The 16,209-nt window shown below is 48.7% G+C and overlaps 1 protein-coding gene across 7 annotated transcripts in view; it reads left to right on the top strand.

The window, feature by feature from the left end:
- The first annotated feature begins 6,622 nt into the window (after positions 1 to 6,622).
- The window catches only part of PATZ1 (POZ/BTB and AT hook containing zinc finger 1), a 32,240-nt gene continuing 22,653 nt past the window's right edge, over positions 6,623 to 16,209 (top strand). For all 7 annotated transcript variants that reach the window (XM_079956654.1, XM_079956652.1, XM_079956650.1 and 4 more), the window contains exon 1: positions 6,623 to 8,002. In XM_079956654.1, the coding sequence (XP_079812780.1) occupies positions 6,627 to 8,002 (1,376 nt within the window). In that variant the 5' untranslated portion in view covers positions 6,623 to 6,626. The remainder of the gene's footprint in view (positions 8,003 to 16,209) is intronic.

Below are 16,209 nucleotides of genomic sequence, written 5' to 3'. Positions count from 1 at the left end.
GCCGTAAGGACTCCTCCCGCCTAATGGCCGGGAGACGGTATTGCAGGAGGCACAGACCCCACCCTCGCTACTACGCTCAGGTCTGGGCCTACAAGGCAGATAGAGAGACCTGTTAATAAATACTGTAAGGCTTTATTTCTGTCAGGCGCTCCCAAACTGCGGCTCTCATTCAGGTGGTAGGTCCATCTCGTTAAATACTTAGAATTATTCTTTTATTGTCTACCTTATCTTTCATTTTAATTCCAGAAGCGATAAAAATATAGTTTTAAATCGTACTGTTTGACTTCTGTGGAATACTATATCATTAAAGACAAAATATAAGAAATAAGAGAAGCAATTAAAAACCATACCGTATCTAACACGGCACATTATTATTAAAATTATATACCACCCTTCATCGGAAGATGACAGGATGGCTTATGACATTAAAACACAGAACATAATAATACTGTAATGGATTAATTAATTAAGAACCTTGCATTACAACAGGCAGAAAAAAATAAGTGGGCTGCCAAGACCCTCTGAAATTTTGAAGGGATCTATGGGGGAAATGTGTGAGGACCCCTGGCTTATATTCTCTCCCCACCCCCAAAACATGTTGCTTACTATTCCTAAACCTAATGCCATGTAACTGCAACAATATATTGTTTCCATCCCCTTCCTATCCCCTGCCTCTGTTGACACCCCATTTTCTTGACTGTAGCCACCCCATGGCAAGAGCCTCTCAATTCCTTCCTACCACAGTACCCCATACAACAGGTGTGGGCAGTCTTTGGCCTGCCAGGTGTGAACTACAGTCCCATCATCCCTGGCCATTGCCCAAGGCTGCTAGGGCTGATGGGAGTTGTAGTTCTCCAACACCTGGCAGGCCAAAAGTTCCTCCAACCACAGAGATGTAATGATAGTGCAATGTTGCTGCTACCGCCTCTACTATTATTATGAATCATCATGCAGTTTCTCCAACCAGGTGCCCTCCAGACGTTCTGGAGTACAACTCAGGACTGGGGCTGATGGGAGTTGCAGTCCAAATTATCTGAAGTCCACCAGGATAGAGAAGACTCTGAAAATGCATTGTTAAATTTATGCCCCACTTCTCCCAATGGAAAAAGTCATTGTACAGATTGCTTTCCCCTTCCTTCTGGGTGCCACAGTTGTGTGTTTGAACATGCTTCCAGCACTTGTGTATCCTTACACACTAACAAGAGGTTTGGGATCTTTTGCTAGAGTTATAACGTGTGTCCATTTATGAATATGTGCTTGTCTCATTTCCTGCCTAAATAAAACTCCCGACACGCTTTTACTTTGTGTTCTGGGCCAGTGACCCTAGCAAGCTATTAACTGCCAGATGAGCAACCCAGTAATTTTTAGAGGCAAACAAATAGCTTTACATTAAGATTCTTGACACATTAACAAATAAAGCTTGGTTTATTATATGAATTGAACATGACAGAATACAGTATGTAAATGCTGTTTCAGAAAGTCAAATTACAATTTTAAGCAGGCAGTAAATCCTACGCTACATACACAACTTGATCTAAAGCTAGAATCCCAACCTATTCGCAAAAGCTCAAAGTGTGACAATTCTGCCAGCAGGACTCACACTAATAGGAAGTTCATGAACAGCGTAGGAGGAGTATATCTGTCCTAAAGCGAAGCAGATGTGTGCCAATTCTTTGGGAGTGAGTTCTTTTAGCTGGAGCTAGTACTGAAAGTACTGAAAAGCTGGAAGTTTTAGAATATTTATTGCTAATGCATTGTAGTACTTTCAGATTTTCTCTCTAGTAATCTCTATCCCTAGGTTGTATGTTCCAAACTGTACCCTAATCCATTTCATACGCCCAAATCCAAGCCAAACAGGGACTGTAGCATCAGGGGCTATGGTCATTTGCTAAGTTACTGAGCCCCCCACCCAAGGGTGAGGTGTTGACCATGAGCCATAAAAGCAAGAAGCAGGCAAGAAGCAGGGGACCGATCCCTGATCTCTCTCAAACCACTCACAATGGACAATGCTTTGTGGGTCAGACCATTGGTCCATCTAGCTCAGCACTGAACTCGGGTTACTAATTTCCCATTCCTTATTTGCAGAAAAAAATTGTTCCTCGTGGTGGGTTTGAATTTACATCTCCCTGCCACTGTCTCATTAGTGCAGAGACTGAGCTAATAGGTGTTGTGTGGATATGGCTAGAGCCGTAGCTAGGTGATCTTGCGCCCTGGCAGAACTGTCTAGATTGTGCCTAGCCACAGACAAATTAGCTCTTCTTTCTGCCTCTCCTCCAACCCCAACCCCACCCATTCAATTCACCCTCAATTTAAAACCTTTTCTAATGAGGCAATGGTCGATATTTGTATTTATAGACATGTTTATGGACATTTTTTGCGTCGTTGCACCTCACCACCCCCTAGCTACAGCCCTGGATGTGCCACCTTCAATTTTTAATTGACAGAGGTCCTTGCTACCCCTGCCTGGCAAAAGGCCCTCCCACAACCTCAAAGTGCTGCCCCAGGCAAGCCCCCTCACACAAGGAAGATATTCTGGTCCCATATTATAAAATGTGTTCTTTATTTCCTCTGCACCGAATGATAAAATTAGTAGCAGCAGCAGCAGCTGCAGTACCCCAGCCATCTGGGGTACAATATAAAAACACAGTGATACATCAAGCATTAAAAACTTCCCTATACAGAGTTGCCTTCAGATGTCTTCTAAGTGTTGTATACAGAAAGCAACCATTTTGTGCAGGGATTCAATTTCTGACCCCTGTGTCGGCAGAGTGCGCAGAAGCCCGCTCCGCCCCATGTGTCAGTGGTCGTGCGTAAGTTGGACGCACCTAAAATGGTTGCCGCCTGCAGTTGTTTATTACCTTGACATCTAATGGGAGGCTGTTCCACAGGGTGGGTGCCACTACCGAGAAGGCCCTCTGCCTTGTTACCTGTAAATTCACTTCTCAAAGTAGGAGAACCCCCAGAAGGCCCTTGCCCCCAGAAGGCCCTTGGAGCTGGATCTGTGTCCAGGCTGATTGATGGGGGTAGAGATGCTTCTTCAAGATGTTGACAAACTGGAACAAATCCAGGGATGGGAGAGAAAAATGGAGCTGGGTCCAACAGGTCATGTGAGGAAGGGTTATGCCAGTGGAGGCTGCAAATGGGGCACTGCCCCACCATCCTCAGTCTGCACCACGAGCTATGCTCCACCTACTTATAAAAACAGTCTAGTGGTTTGCACTGCCTGCTTCCCAATGAGTTTTGCAAAACTCAGCAGGTAAGATGGGGATGAAACTGATTGGCTCTGGTGCCACCTTGGCTCTTTGGCTACCTGTATTCTGCCCAGCAGTCCCAATGGGCACCAGCCACTGATAGCCTATGCTGAGCTTAGGAGGGAGACAAATCTTTGAAAGGCTGCCATATTTGTTTTCTCTCTCTCCAGAGGCCAACCCCCTAGATATTGACTAAACATTTGCAAGACCAACCTGACACTGCAAGCTGTTTAGCAGTGGAATTAGATGCCTTGGAAGAAGGTGTCTTCTCCAAGGTTAAGAGGTTTCTAAGCAGAAACTGGATGTCAACCTGTCAGGGATGCTATAGCAGGGGGATTGGAATGGATGATCTCTGAGATAACTGGCCTGCTAGTTTAGCAGGATCGCTGCATTGTTTGGCCCATTGAAATAAATAAAAAATAAGTAGGGTTGTTGTTTATTTGCGGGGGGGGGGATAAAATCACTCTTAAAACAATTGAGTTGCATCCAAAGTCTGTCATACTCAAGAGCAGCCCTGCTGAAACTTAAGATTAATTTCACTGGGTCTACTCTGAGTAAACAGGGTCATATTCTACCTAGCTGTTAGGTAATACTCCTATACGCTGGCAGATCTGAAGGGCTGACTCCTCTGTTAATAACGTAGAAGGGGGAATGTTGGGAACATAAAGGTACCATGGCAACAGATGTTTAAAGGAAGCATCATCACTCTTGAAAAGGAAAGATGGGGAATAGCTGAGAGGAAGCAAAAAAAATCCCCGAAGTGTTAAAACAGGTGAGGGCGTTTGAAGAGAGAGAAATGAACTCTATTTAGAGGAGCTGTGTCAATTTCTCCCTTCTATTTTGCTCCAAAAACCACATGAAATACCACCTGTTTAAATATGAATAATGCTTTTGCTATATCTGAGTAAATTTTTATATCTGTGACAGTAATTGCTTCCGGCAAAGAGAAAAGTAGATTTAAAGGACATTGCCGCCTAGTGCCACAGGTTTGATGTGGGCTTTGTGCCGTTAAGAATTACTGGAATAAAAAGCGAGACTTGACAAATCCTACATCATTGTTGCACCTGGCAGCTTGGGTGGAAACAGGGCGATTGGAGGAGCGACTCCAGAGACCTGGGGACATGGATGGCTAAAGGTATTTTATGGGGCCTTCAAGGACGTTAGGATACTCTGTGGGGGTTGGCAGGTTTGCTGCTCATTTGCATGTCAATTCCCACAGTGGCATTTCTTTTTTCTGGCTAAAGGGAAAGTTTTGCATGTGTTTAGGCACCTGCCTGAATGGGAGAAAACACACACAAAGGACAGAGTGAGAAAACCCCCGTGCCTGAATTAAGGAATGCCCATTGTGGGATCAAAAGGATTCACTGAATGCTTTTTCCATTTATAATTTTGCGGTGATGGAAGTAGGCTTGGATCTGGAAACTGGTAAGACTCAATTGCTTACTCTCCTCTCCAGCCAGGCTAAACATTTAGACAATTTCAGTGGGAAAGTAATTTGTGATACCGTAATTATTTTCTATAAAACGTTAAAAAGAGCCGGATAGGAATTGCAAGTGGAGGGAAATCATTAAGCAGCTTCGGGCTGCGCCGTCGGGCGATGGGGTTGTTGGCCCATCAGTGTTCTCTGCGGCCGCCGAGGGAGCGGCCTGGGCGCGCCCCGCCGAGGCCCATCAAGCGCTCCAGGTGCGCTACGACCCCCGAGGAGGGCCCAAATGGGCGCCCAAGTCCTCCCTCCCCAGCCCCGCGGTGCACCGATAGGTGGGAAGCAGTAGTGGGGAAGGGGAACCAGCGGCTGGGTCCGTCGGGGGTTAAAGCCTCGCGCCTCCAGGGAGCGCCCCGCGCGCCCCCCACCCCTCGCCCAGGCCAGGCGCGGCTCCGAGGCGGCCCTCCAGGGATCACCTTCATCAGAGAAAGAGACAAGGAGGGGCGGCTGGGTGTGGGGGCTTTAACAGGAATTAGAGAAGGCGGGGGTTGAATTGCACCATCTGCATTGAGCAACTGGGGGAGGAGAGTTCAGGCTGCAAGCCGCCCCCCACCCAGTTGTTCCAGCCTAGATCCATTAGACCGGGGGTGTGTGTGGGGGGGTGGTGGTTTAACTCTCATCCAGGCAAGCCCGTCCTTGCTCAGCCTGGGGCGGGGGCCCTTGCCGCTGCTGGCTCGGCATTGGCGGATCAGTGCTGGGGAGGGGGGGAGGGCGGCTGCAATTGCAGCAGCAGCCCCCAGCCCCCGCGGCCAGGAAGGGGGGGTTGGGTGGTGGCGTGGGGTGGGGGGCCGGCCTGCTGCCTCTGGCTGCTCTTGCATTGGCGGATGCGGGGAGGGAGGGGGGCAGGAAGCGAGGGAGGGGGGAAGAGCTTCAGTGGCTGCAGAGAGGGAGGGAGAGAAAAGGCGAGCGGGCGCGGGGGGGGGGTCCCTTTCTACATCGGGAGGGGGGCCGCCAGCGCCGAAGAAGAACCAGCAAAGTTTGCAGCGCGCCCCGCAATCCGAGGCCCCGGCCGGCTCAGCAGCCCCCTGCCGGAGCGCTTTTTTTTCCCTTTTTTGCAGCGCGGGGGGGACCTCGGGACTGCCGGCCCCCCCTCCTTCTTTCCCTCCCCCCCCAGGGGTGAAAGTGCAAGAGGAAGTACAGCCGCTGCCATCTTTCCTCCGCTCCAAACACACACACACACACACCGAGGGAGGGGGACGGGCGGGCGGACGGAGCGTGCCGGCAGCCCCCGAAAACTTCCCACCGACGGCGGCCAAGAGAAAAAGACAGCACGAGCCACCACCGACGCCGCTTCCTCGTCGTCCAGCACCACCGGCAGCATCGACAGCAGCTTCCTCGGCGGTCCCGCTCCCGCTGCAGCGCCTCGTGGCGGCCGCGAAGGAACTCGCCTGGGGGGAGAGGCGAAAAGGGGCTGCCTGCCTGCCTGCCCGCCCGCCCGCCCGCCGCGGCTGCTTCTGGGCGCTCTCTCTCTCTCCCCCCCGCCGTCGGCCTTTTGTTCTTCCTGCCTTCGCTTTCTCTTCCAGTCTTGCAATTGTATTTGGGATTTGCATTGCAACAACCCCCGCACGGGGCCGCCTTCATCTCCATCTCCTCCTCCTCCGGTTCCTGGGCGCGCTCGCGCACACACGGCGCCGTCGGGGCCCGGGGATTTTCTGGAAGGCGCGAGGCGGAGCGCGTGCGCCATTCTGGTTCCCCCCCCCTCCCTTTTCTTTTTGCATTCCGCCCATCCTCTCCCTCCTCCTCCTCCGCTTGACGGGCGCGCGCACCAGCCCCCTCGACGGGAGCGCGTGAACGCAGCAGGCGAGGAACGAGAGGACGCGCTCCCCCTGCCGGCCGTTCCTGCTGCTGCAGGCGCAGGAAGGTAAGGCGAGCCTCCATCAGCAGCAGCCCCGATGGAGCGGGTGAACGAGGCGGCCGCCGCCGCCGCCGCCGCCGCCGCCGCCGCTGCAGCCGCCGCCAGTGCCAATGCGTGCGGCCCGTCCCCACCGGGCTGCTACACGTACCAGGTGAGCAGGCACAGCGCCGACCTTCTGCACAACCTGAACCAGCAGCGCAAGAACGGCGGGCGCTTCTGCGACGTGCTTCTCCGCGTCGGCGACGAGAGCTTCCCCGCGCACCGCGCCGTCCTGGCTGCCTGCAGCGAGTACTTCGAGTCGGTCTTCAGCGCGCAGGGACTGAGTGGAGGCGTTGAGGGCGCCGGAGGTACAGGAGCCGCCGGGGCGCCGGACGGGGGCGCAGCTGAGGCGACCGGCGCTGGAGGGGGCGGCCCCGGGGGCGGGGGCGGCCCCGGCGGGGTGGGCCGGGAGCTGGAGATGCACACCATCAGCTCCAAGGTCTTCGGAGACATCCTGGACTTTGCCTACACCTCACGGATTGTGGTGCGCCTCGAGAGCTTCCCAGAGCTCATGACAGCCGCCAAGTTCCTTCTCATGCGATCTGTCATCGATATCTGCCAGGAGGTCATCAAGCAGTCCAACGTCCAGATTCTGGTCCCTCCGGCCACCCGCCCAGACATCATGCTCTTCCGTCCTGGCGCGGGCACCACCGACCTGGGCTTCCCCCTTGACATGACCAATGGCACTGGGTTGGCCCCCAATGGCAATGGGATCGCCGGGATGCCCGAGGATGAAGCCACTCGGGCTGCCCTCTCCGCCGCTGCCCAGTCTTCCTTGCCCGTCTTGCAGGGGGTTGACCGTCTTCCCATGGTGGCCGGGCCTCTCTCGCCACCCCTCCTGGCTTCACCCTTCCAAAACGTTGGCACTGGCGCCCCCTCTCTGAGCAGCAAGCGGGGTCGGGGTCGTCCCCGCAAGGCCAACCTGCTAGACTCCATGATGTTCAGTGCCCCGGGGGGTCTGAGGGACGCTGGCATCCTGCCCTGTGGCCTGTGCGGGAAAGTCTTCACAGATGCCAACCGCCTCCGCCAGCACGAAGCCCAGCATGGCGTCACCAGCTTGCAGCTGGGCTACATCGACCTCCCACCCCCCAGGCTGGGCGAGAATGGGATCCCCGGGCTGGATGACACAGCCGCCCCCCGCAAGCGGAGCCGGACAAGGAAGCAGGTGGCTTGCGAGATCTGTGGGAAGATCTTCCGGGACGTTTACCACCTGAATCGGCACAAGCTGTCACATTCTGGCGAGAAGCCCTACTCGTGCCCTGTGTGTGGGTTGCGGTTCAAGAGGAAGGACCGGATGTCCTATCACGTCCGGTCCCACGATGGGTCGGTGGGGAAGCCTTACATTTGCCAGAGCTGCGGAAAAGGTTTCTCTAGGTAAGAGGGGGGTGTCCGTGGGGTCATGGGTTTGGAATTAAAAAAGACTTTCCAGACGTTGGCGGCTGGTGTGACAGTTAGCTGACACCCACAAAGATCTGGGCAGAAACTGAAACGTTGCAGGTCACAGGTCCATCAGCAGATGTCCTCCTGCAGATGTTCGGATTGTATACTAACCTGAGCATCATGCTGATGGGAGCTGCAGTCTGAAACATCTGGAGGACACCCTGCTGTGGGGTGCAGTTCTAGGTGGAACTTTGTGAGGAGGGGAGGCTAAAGGTAAGAGCCACCATTCCACAGGTGTGCCCAGGTTCTGCGGTAAACATAGGGTGGGTGATGGAAGGACAGAACACCTGCTGGGGAGATGCAGAGAGTCCCAGGTATGTTGTCCACCGCGTGCTTGGGGAGGGCTGTTTGTAGTGGCAAAAGCCCGCCTATGCTGGCTGCCATATAAGATGCAAATCAGCACCATCCATTTAAAGCAAATTGAGCATATATTTTGAGCACATGACTTTAGTGAATCCTGGGAACTGCAGTTTCCCTTCACAGGGCTACAGTTGCCAGCACCCTCAACAAATTGCAGTTCCCAGGATTCTTCAGGGGGAGTCATGTGCTTCAAACGTACATAGAATGTGCTTTCAGGGAATAGTGTGGAACTTCTCAAAGTGACTTAATAGCATGCGCGTGTCGATATAGAAGTAAATCCCACAAGGCTCCGGACTGAATTTGCTTAGCTTAGTGTGCACAGGGATGAAGCCTTACTAGGAAGTAATTCAGTAGGGCTTACGTCTGAGTAATTTGGCTCAGGGCTGCAGGGATCTTAACCACTAGGGAGCACATGGCCGGCCAGGTAGTGTGGGCGTTCTCCCCAGAGCCTGGATCTCAAAGGTTCTCTTTATGAGAGTGACCTGGACTTCAAATTCTCCACCTTTGTGTCCTGAGCATTTTCTGATACTCACATTGGTGGAGTTTGGATGGCTTACTTGAGAGAAATAGAACGCTGTTCTTGAATTACAGGGCATGGATGTAAGTATTGTTGAGTGTGCTTGCAGAAAGCATCTGGAATCAGATCAGTACATGTGTGTTGATCTCGAAGGAGAGGGCAGCTTCGTTGGTCGAAGGTGGATTCACACGACTGTGGCTTTCACCATAGCGTGGTGTTCTCTGTCCATATGAGTGACTGCGAATCAAAGCAGGTCTCCGTAATTCAGGAAATCACGTTTGTTTAAAGAGGTTGTGGCAACCTAAAGACTGGCGGAATCCTTCACAAAAATCGCTGTTGTGGTGATGGAGAATGCATGGGGAGAATCAATTTTTACTTAGACAAATATGACGACTCCGCTCTTAATTTCCCCTTTTGGGTAGGGACGTCACAAAATAGCCCAGGAGTTGCACCTACTTCAATATTTCTCTGGTTTTGCATAAGATCCTGCTTCGTTTGCACTCCCTAAAGATACCACTGACCAAGGCAAACTTCATCAGCCTGGTGCGCTGTAGATTTTTCTGGGCTACAACTCGCATCAGCCCCAGCCAGTGCAAACATGCTGCCATCAACCCCAAAATCTGGCTGTGGTGCCTGGGGCTGATGGGAGCTGTAGACCAAAACATCTGGAGAGGTATCTGTTTTGTTTCTGGCTATAGTTCAATAATCACTTCTGCAAATGGACCTGAACTGCTGTTTAATTAAAAGAACATCAGACAGTGACTTGTCAGTGGCAGTATTTTGCTTAAGATAACTTCAGGTGTAAGCAAGAGGTTGTGTTTCCCCCCGCTGAAACTGGACTGACACTTAAAAAAATAAAAATCCATAACTTTTTTAATGATCTTTAAGCTTCAGAGATTACTATTGTTATATTTGATTTATTAATCGCCTTCTAAACCATTATCCCAAGGCGATCTGCATTTAAGATAATGAAAAACAGTTAAAAACACAGAACAGAGAATAAGAACAAGACTAAAACCCTAACATAAAAAGAACCCTCCGGGGTTGTCCTGTTCTCACAGTGGTCTGCCATATCCTTCTGGGAAGCCACTATCCCATTTATGATTCCCAGCAAGCAGTGGCGTAGCGTGGGGGGTGCAGGGGGGGCCAGCCGCACCGGGCGCAACATCTGGGGGTTAGGGTTAGGGGGCGCAAATCCACGGGTTAGGGGGCGCAAATTACTTGCCTTGCCCCGGGTGCTGACAACCCACGCTACGCCACTGCCAGCAAGTGGCATTCAGAGGCATACAGAAGTAATAGAATCACAAAATTCTAGAGTTGGAAGTGACCCTGAAGATCTAGTACAACCCCTGCAGTACAGGAATATGTAGTTGTCCCATACAGGCCGTGCTTTTCCCCCAGGGGGTATTCAATGGTATGCAGTATCAGCACCTCTTTTTTATTGTTAAAAAGTGTGGCACTTTTTCTACAAAAAAAAAAAAAAACGCTGCACAGGGATCAAACCTGAAACCTTGACATTATTAGCACCTTGTTCTAACTAAAGGAGCATTTTCCGTTGGGTGGATTTAAAAAGTAAAGATTGATCTATGCCTTAACCACTTGGGGCACAAAATGTTGACAGGCGTTTTGCTGAATCAACCAGGTGTGCACACTGATTCGGGCTGCAACTCTCAACCTGCTTTCTTCCATTGAACCCAGTGAAGTTTCCTAGTGACCAAGTAAACATAGGAGTGAGTGGAACTCCAGCCCTAAATGCAGTTTCTGTGAAACAAATCTCAGTGAGTTCAGGAGAACTGAGTAACATTGTACACAGTTTGTACATTGACAATAAAGGCATTATTATTATTATTATTATTATTATTATTAACCAGAGGTTCTTGGGATCATACCCACAGGCTGTAAGTAAATTCATTTGATACAAATGGAAGTTACTTTTGAGTAAATATGGTTGAGATTGGGGTGTTATATTCCTGCAAATAATAATAATACTTGTACGAAGCAAGGTACATTTAAAACCAGGGTATTTAAAGTATTTCTAAACACCTATCTTTATTTAGAGGTAAGATTTTTCTGGGATTGTTTATGTTTGAAACTTATTTGTGAAAGCATGTACATAATACTTTTAGGCTGGAGGCAAATAAAACTTAATTTCTTCTTCGTTTGTGAGGAAATTTAGTAACAGAAATTTGACAGCAACTGCATTATGGACAATTTATGTCTTTCTAAAAAAAGCACCACATTCCTGGTTTTCAGAAATGTTGATTGCTCAAGATTATGGTAATTTAAGAAAGGAGGATTTTCAGCTTTTTAGATTGCCTTCTGTAGGTGTGCCTTGATATGCAGATGTTTAGCAGACAAGCATACTTCTCTTTGTTGTGCAAAGTGCTACCTGTTGATTTCAAACATCAACATGTTTGTTTTTTCCCCTTAGTTAGTTGAAAATATACAGAAGAAAGGCACATTACATCCTACAGGTCCCTTTCTGAAAAAGAGAAGTGCGTTTGCAGGAATTATAAACAACCACTTAAAGACTTTCCTGATGGTTCATAAAGTGCCCCCTCTGTTTTAATGGTATACACATTTTAGAAGAGGTGTTGCCTTTCTCTCCCCACTCACCCAAAAATTGATTCCCTGCCATTTGAGGGAGGAGAGGCTTTTGGGAAGGAGGTCTATTAGCGCGCACCCCCTAAAAAAGAAAAGAAAAAAATAGGCAAGGCATTGCAAAAGGGCAATTCTTAGCAGACTACAAGGAAGGCGTCAGTTCTGCAGATTCCCTTGGCAGCAACCTCAAATAAAATAAGGGGAATTTGCTTCTTAAAAAGGGGGCCGGGTAAGATTTTTGCATATGCAAAAGTCCCTTTGGGTTCAGTGGTGCTTATTGCCTTGTAAGTGGATATAGGACGGCAGCCTCAAACTTGTACAATGAATGGACTAAAATTTCTTGATTCAGAGGAAAGCTTGACTTTTCATTGCTGTCCTGTTCTTTCCATACTTGCCCCAAAGCATCATTCCCGCCCCCGTCGAAATAGTGTGTTTTTTGCCTAAGCTTTCCCTGGCCTGCAAAGTTGGGCCCCGTTATCCCCAAATTTCTGTTTTAATAATGCTGTTTTTATGTTGTATGATCTGGTTTTATCGTTTATAATACTCTTTCTAAGGTGCTTCTGCATACCTCTTATGGGATTTTTCAACATTAAACAATTTAGAAATGTTTTTAGAAGTACTGTAATATAATAATTAGCAAAAATAAATAAATAGCTGTGGTTCCTGCATTTCAGGAGCCTTTTGCGTCCCTTCAACCTCCGCAATTCTGTGATTCTATGAAATAAATCAGCAAACCAGCTTTTGGTGGGACTTGCTCCCAGTTATGGGTGCGTTGAAGACTTTTTAAGTCTGTTTCAACATTCACAGTGGCTCTTAAAACAAGGGGCTGATTTGGGGGGCGCTGGAGGAGCCTTGGATCACAGGGACCCATTTCAGGCCCAAACCAGACCCTCCGGTTGGGCTACTTCAGCTCACCTGCCTTTCCCTTCAGGTTGAGCAGCTTAACTGGGGATCTGCCCTATCTGCTTGCTTTCCTGGAGGGTGAATTCTGCTGAGCTGCATGTAATTGGCTGAGGACAGAAAAGCCGTTGTGAGAAGACAGAGAGGGGGAGATAATCTCATTCCAAGCAGCTTTTGGCCTCAGACAATGCTGAGCTTTCTTCCCACCAGGAAAAACCAGCAGCGTTTTGGGATCTACTTTGGTGATGCTAGGAAAACAGACCAGACATTATCACCAATGGGGTGTGGGTGTCAAAGTGCTATAGAACAGCCTCCCCCAGTCTAATGCTTTCCAGATGTTTTGGACTACAACTGCATACAGGCTGGGGCTGGCGGGAGTTGTGGACCCAAACATTGGTAGGGCCCCAGGTTTTAGGGAGAAGGCTGCTGTATCATGGAGGTTGAGGTCCTCTCTGCCTTGGGATTGTGTCCAAGCAGTGTTAGAAACTCAGATATAAAAGGTAGGTGCCAAATAGCTCCTTAAAGCAAGGTTACGGTCGCCAAAACGGAATGTCTAGTTGCCATTTTGGGGCAAGTCTTATTTTTCAAATGATGGCCTGACTGATTGTTTCTCAGTTAAACTTCTGGCTATCTCAGATGACAACCTTGAGCTAGGTTAAGAACTTAAAGAACAAAAGTCGTTTGATCAAGAGACAGTCCACATATATATTGGCCCATTCCAACCTCTTTTTCTTAGTGGTGACTACTCTTGCTCAGGCTGCACAGAAACAGCATTTTGGTTCCAGAAATACGTTCCATTAGTACATATAAAATATAACAGAATTCTACAGGATGTGGTATTAGTGTGTGAAAACAGTCCAGATTCAGTGATCCCCCGACAAGCAGCCCTTGATGCTGGAGATTAGGGCTGTGTTATAAATCGATGTATCGCCTGATATTGGGTTTTAGATCAAATCGCAATAACTGTTTTTTTAAAAAAGCGACTTTGCAATTTATCACATGTTGTGTGTGTGGTATTCAGAAATCACAATATTGGAAAAACCAGGAAGCCGGTTCTTCTTCCTGTGTGTGCAGCCCTTGCTAACTCGCACCTCAGCCAGGTCTTCCCTGTCTCTTGCAGTAGCAGGATATAGCTACAAATCACTATTCAAACATCGACCAGCAGATATCACCAAACAGAGCTTTGAGAACCAGTTAGCTCTTAGTCTCCCCAGCCATCCAAACGGCAAGCAGGGACTTCTTCCCTCAAGTTACAGATAGGTAGCCGTGTTGGTCTGCCATAGTCCAAACAAAATTAAAAAATTCCTTCCAGTAGCACCTTAAAGACCAACTAAGTTAGTTCTTGGTATGAGCTTTCGTGTGCATGCACACTGAAGAAGTGTATCTGAAGAAGTGTGCATGCACACGAAAGCTCATACCAAGAACTAACTTAGTTGGTCTTTAAGGTGCTACTGGAAGGAATTTTTTTATTTTGTTTTTTCTTCCCTCAAGGCTCTTGCTTAAAGGCGCTAGGCTGGTAGTCGGCTTAGAGAAAGCCTGCAGGTTCAGACTTCTGGAGCCCTTTCCCCCCATAAAACCATAAAATGGGGTTAGTAAAAAAAAAAGTCAGACACTTCCCTTTGACATTTGACCCTCTTCTGTCATTTTCCCCTCCATCTCTCTCTCTCTGTGTACAGTGGTACCTCTGGTTACGAACTTAATTCGTTCTGGAGGACCGTTCTTAACCTGAGATACCACTTTAGCTAATGGGGCCTCCCGCCGCCGCCGCCTCCTCCGTGCGATTTCTGTTCTCATCCTGAGGTAAAGTTCTTAACCCGAGGTACTACTTCCGGGTTAGCGGAGTCTGTAACCTGAAGTGTTTGTAACCTGAGGTACCACTGTACTGCTTGTGGGTGTGCGAGTGTCTACGTGTGTCTCCCTCCCTGCTCCCCTTGGTGGTATTTTTTGGTGAAGCAGCAGCAACCAGCATCAAAAAGCACTGGGTTATTTATTTATTTATTTATTTATTTATTATTAACCCAGCCAACACTTCACGCTTCGTTTTCTGTAAGCGGCAGCCAGCCCCTTCTTAAAACTGTACTGCTTGTGTGGGGGGGTGATTGTGTCTCCCTGACTCTGTTGGTGTGCCCAACTGATGCTTCGTTTGGAGCCATGGCACTATTGCAAGAAGTAGAGAGGCTTATTTAACACCGTGTTTTAGCCCCATGTTTGTTTAGCTCAGTCTGCCCTGCAGTGCTTCGCTTGCGCTCTCTCTTTCCCTTGAGATGCTTCCTTCCTTGCTCCATGAATGAGTCCCAGTCACAGCTGCCAACTTTTCCCTTTTCTTGCGAGGAATCCTATTCGGAATAAGGGAATTTCCCTTCAAAAAAGGAAAAAGTTGACAGCTATGGCCCCAGTTCTTCCCTGCTTCTCTCTCTCTCTCTCTCTCTCTCTCTCTGGGGATTGTGTCTTGTAAATTGCTTCAGAATAAAAGGGGGGGAAACACCCAGTGTTTATTGTGTGTGCCTTTCTTTTGGGGCAGAAGCAGCCCACAGGTTTCTTACTAATCCAGCCTATGTTAACTCTGCGAGTCTTTGGCTCCCCCTCCCCAGTCGCAAGCAGGAGGGAAATACAGCCTTGAGATGGTTGTTGGCTTGCAAGTTGCTCCAGAGTAAAAGAAAAAAACCCACACACCCTGCTCTGCCATTTGAACAACTTCTGTGTCTTCCTCCACCTGCCTATGATCCCCACTTCCTCCTATATGGCTATGCCAAGAGTGGACATTGATGAATGCCCTCTGATGGGGGGGGGGGGCAAGGCACACGAAGGATCCTTCCCAATGTTGAAAGGGCTTCAAAGACGTTTTTTGCTATCCCAGGAACAAGTGTGGCATTTGAAAGTGTGTTCAGCACAGCTGACAACGTTCTTCAAATACAAAGGCCATCTCTGTTGGCAGAGAACGCCAAAACGCAAATTTCATTTAATAATTTCTGTTTTGTAAAATTTTACCCACCCTTTCTGGTTTGGCCTGGTTTATAAAAGAAATGCAGATTTTCCTGACAATAAAAATATATAATTTGTTTATATATTGTTTTGTTAAAATGTATCCATTCCATTCTTTCTAGTTTGGCCTGGTTTTGAAAAGAAAATTAACAAAAAATCAAATGAACTGGTGTTGTGGGATGTATACATTCAACTAAGACTCAATAATTAATTATATTTGAATATCTACTGACTTTTTCTTGTTTAGTAATGTAATCAATTTTTTAGGGAACCTTTGATATCTATGCTACTAACAGTGGCGTAGCGTGGGGGTGCAGGGGGGGCGGTCGCACCGGGCGCAACATCTGGGGGGCGCGCTTGCACTCGCAGCTCTCTGCCCCCTGCTAAAATCCACAGGTTAGGGGGCGCAAATTACTTGCCTTGCCCCAGGTGCTGACAACCCACGCTACGCCACTGGCTACTAATTACGTCTACAGATTTAATTTTAGAGAAAATGTGCTGTTTAAACATTACCATGTTCACCTCTACCTAGCTCCAGCCTTATTGCAGATATTGTGATATATCACAATGTTTAACTGGTGATGTATCATGATGTTGAAAACCAGGTATCTCCCAGCCCTACTGGAGATGTCAGGTGCCCAGGCATCTTCACTTGGCCACAAGTGGTTGATAGCCAGGTGCAAAATGTGCCTGGCAAATTTCAAACACTGTCCACCAAGGGTTAGTCATGGGAAAAGACCTATGAGAAGTACGTTGAGATCTTGTCTAACTACGTATGCAT

Source organism: Podarcis cretensis, assembly GCF_951804945.1.
Source record: "Podarcis cretensis genome assembly, chromosome: 16".
Taxonomy (NCBI): Eukaryota; Metazoa; Chordata; class Lepidosauria; order Squamata; family Lacertidae; genus Podarcis; species Podarcis cretensis.
The sequence above is the reverse complement of the archived record's forward strand: the minus strand, read 5'-3'. Positions and strand labels throughout refer to the sequence as shown.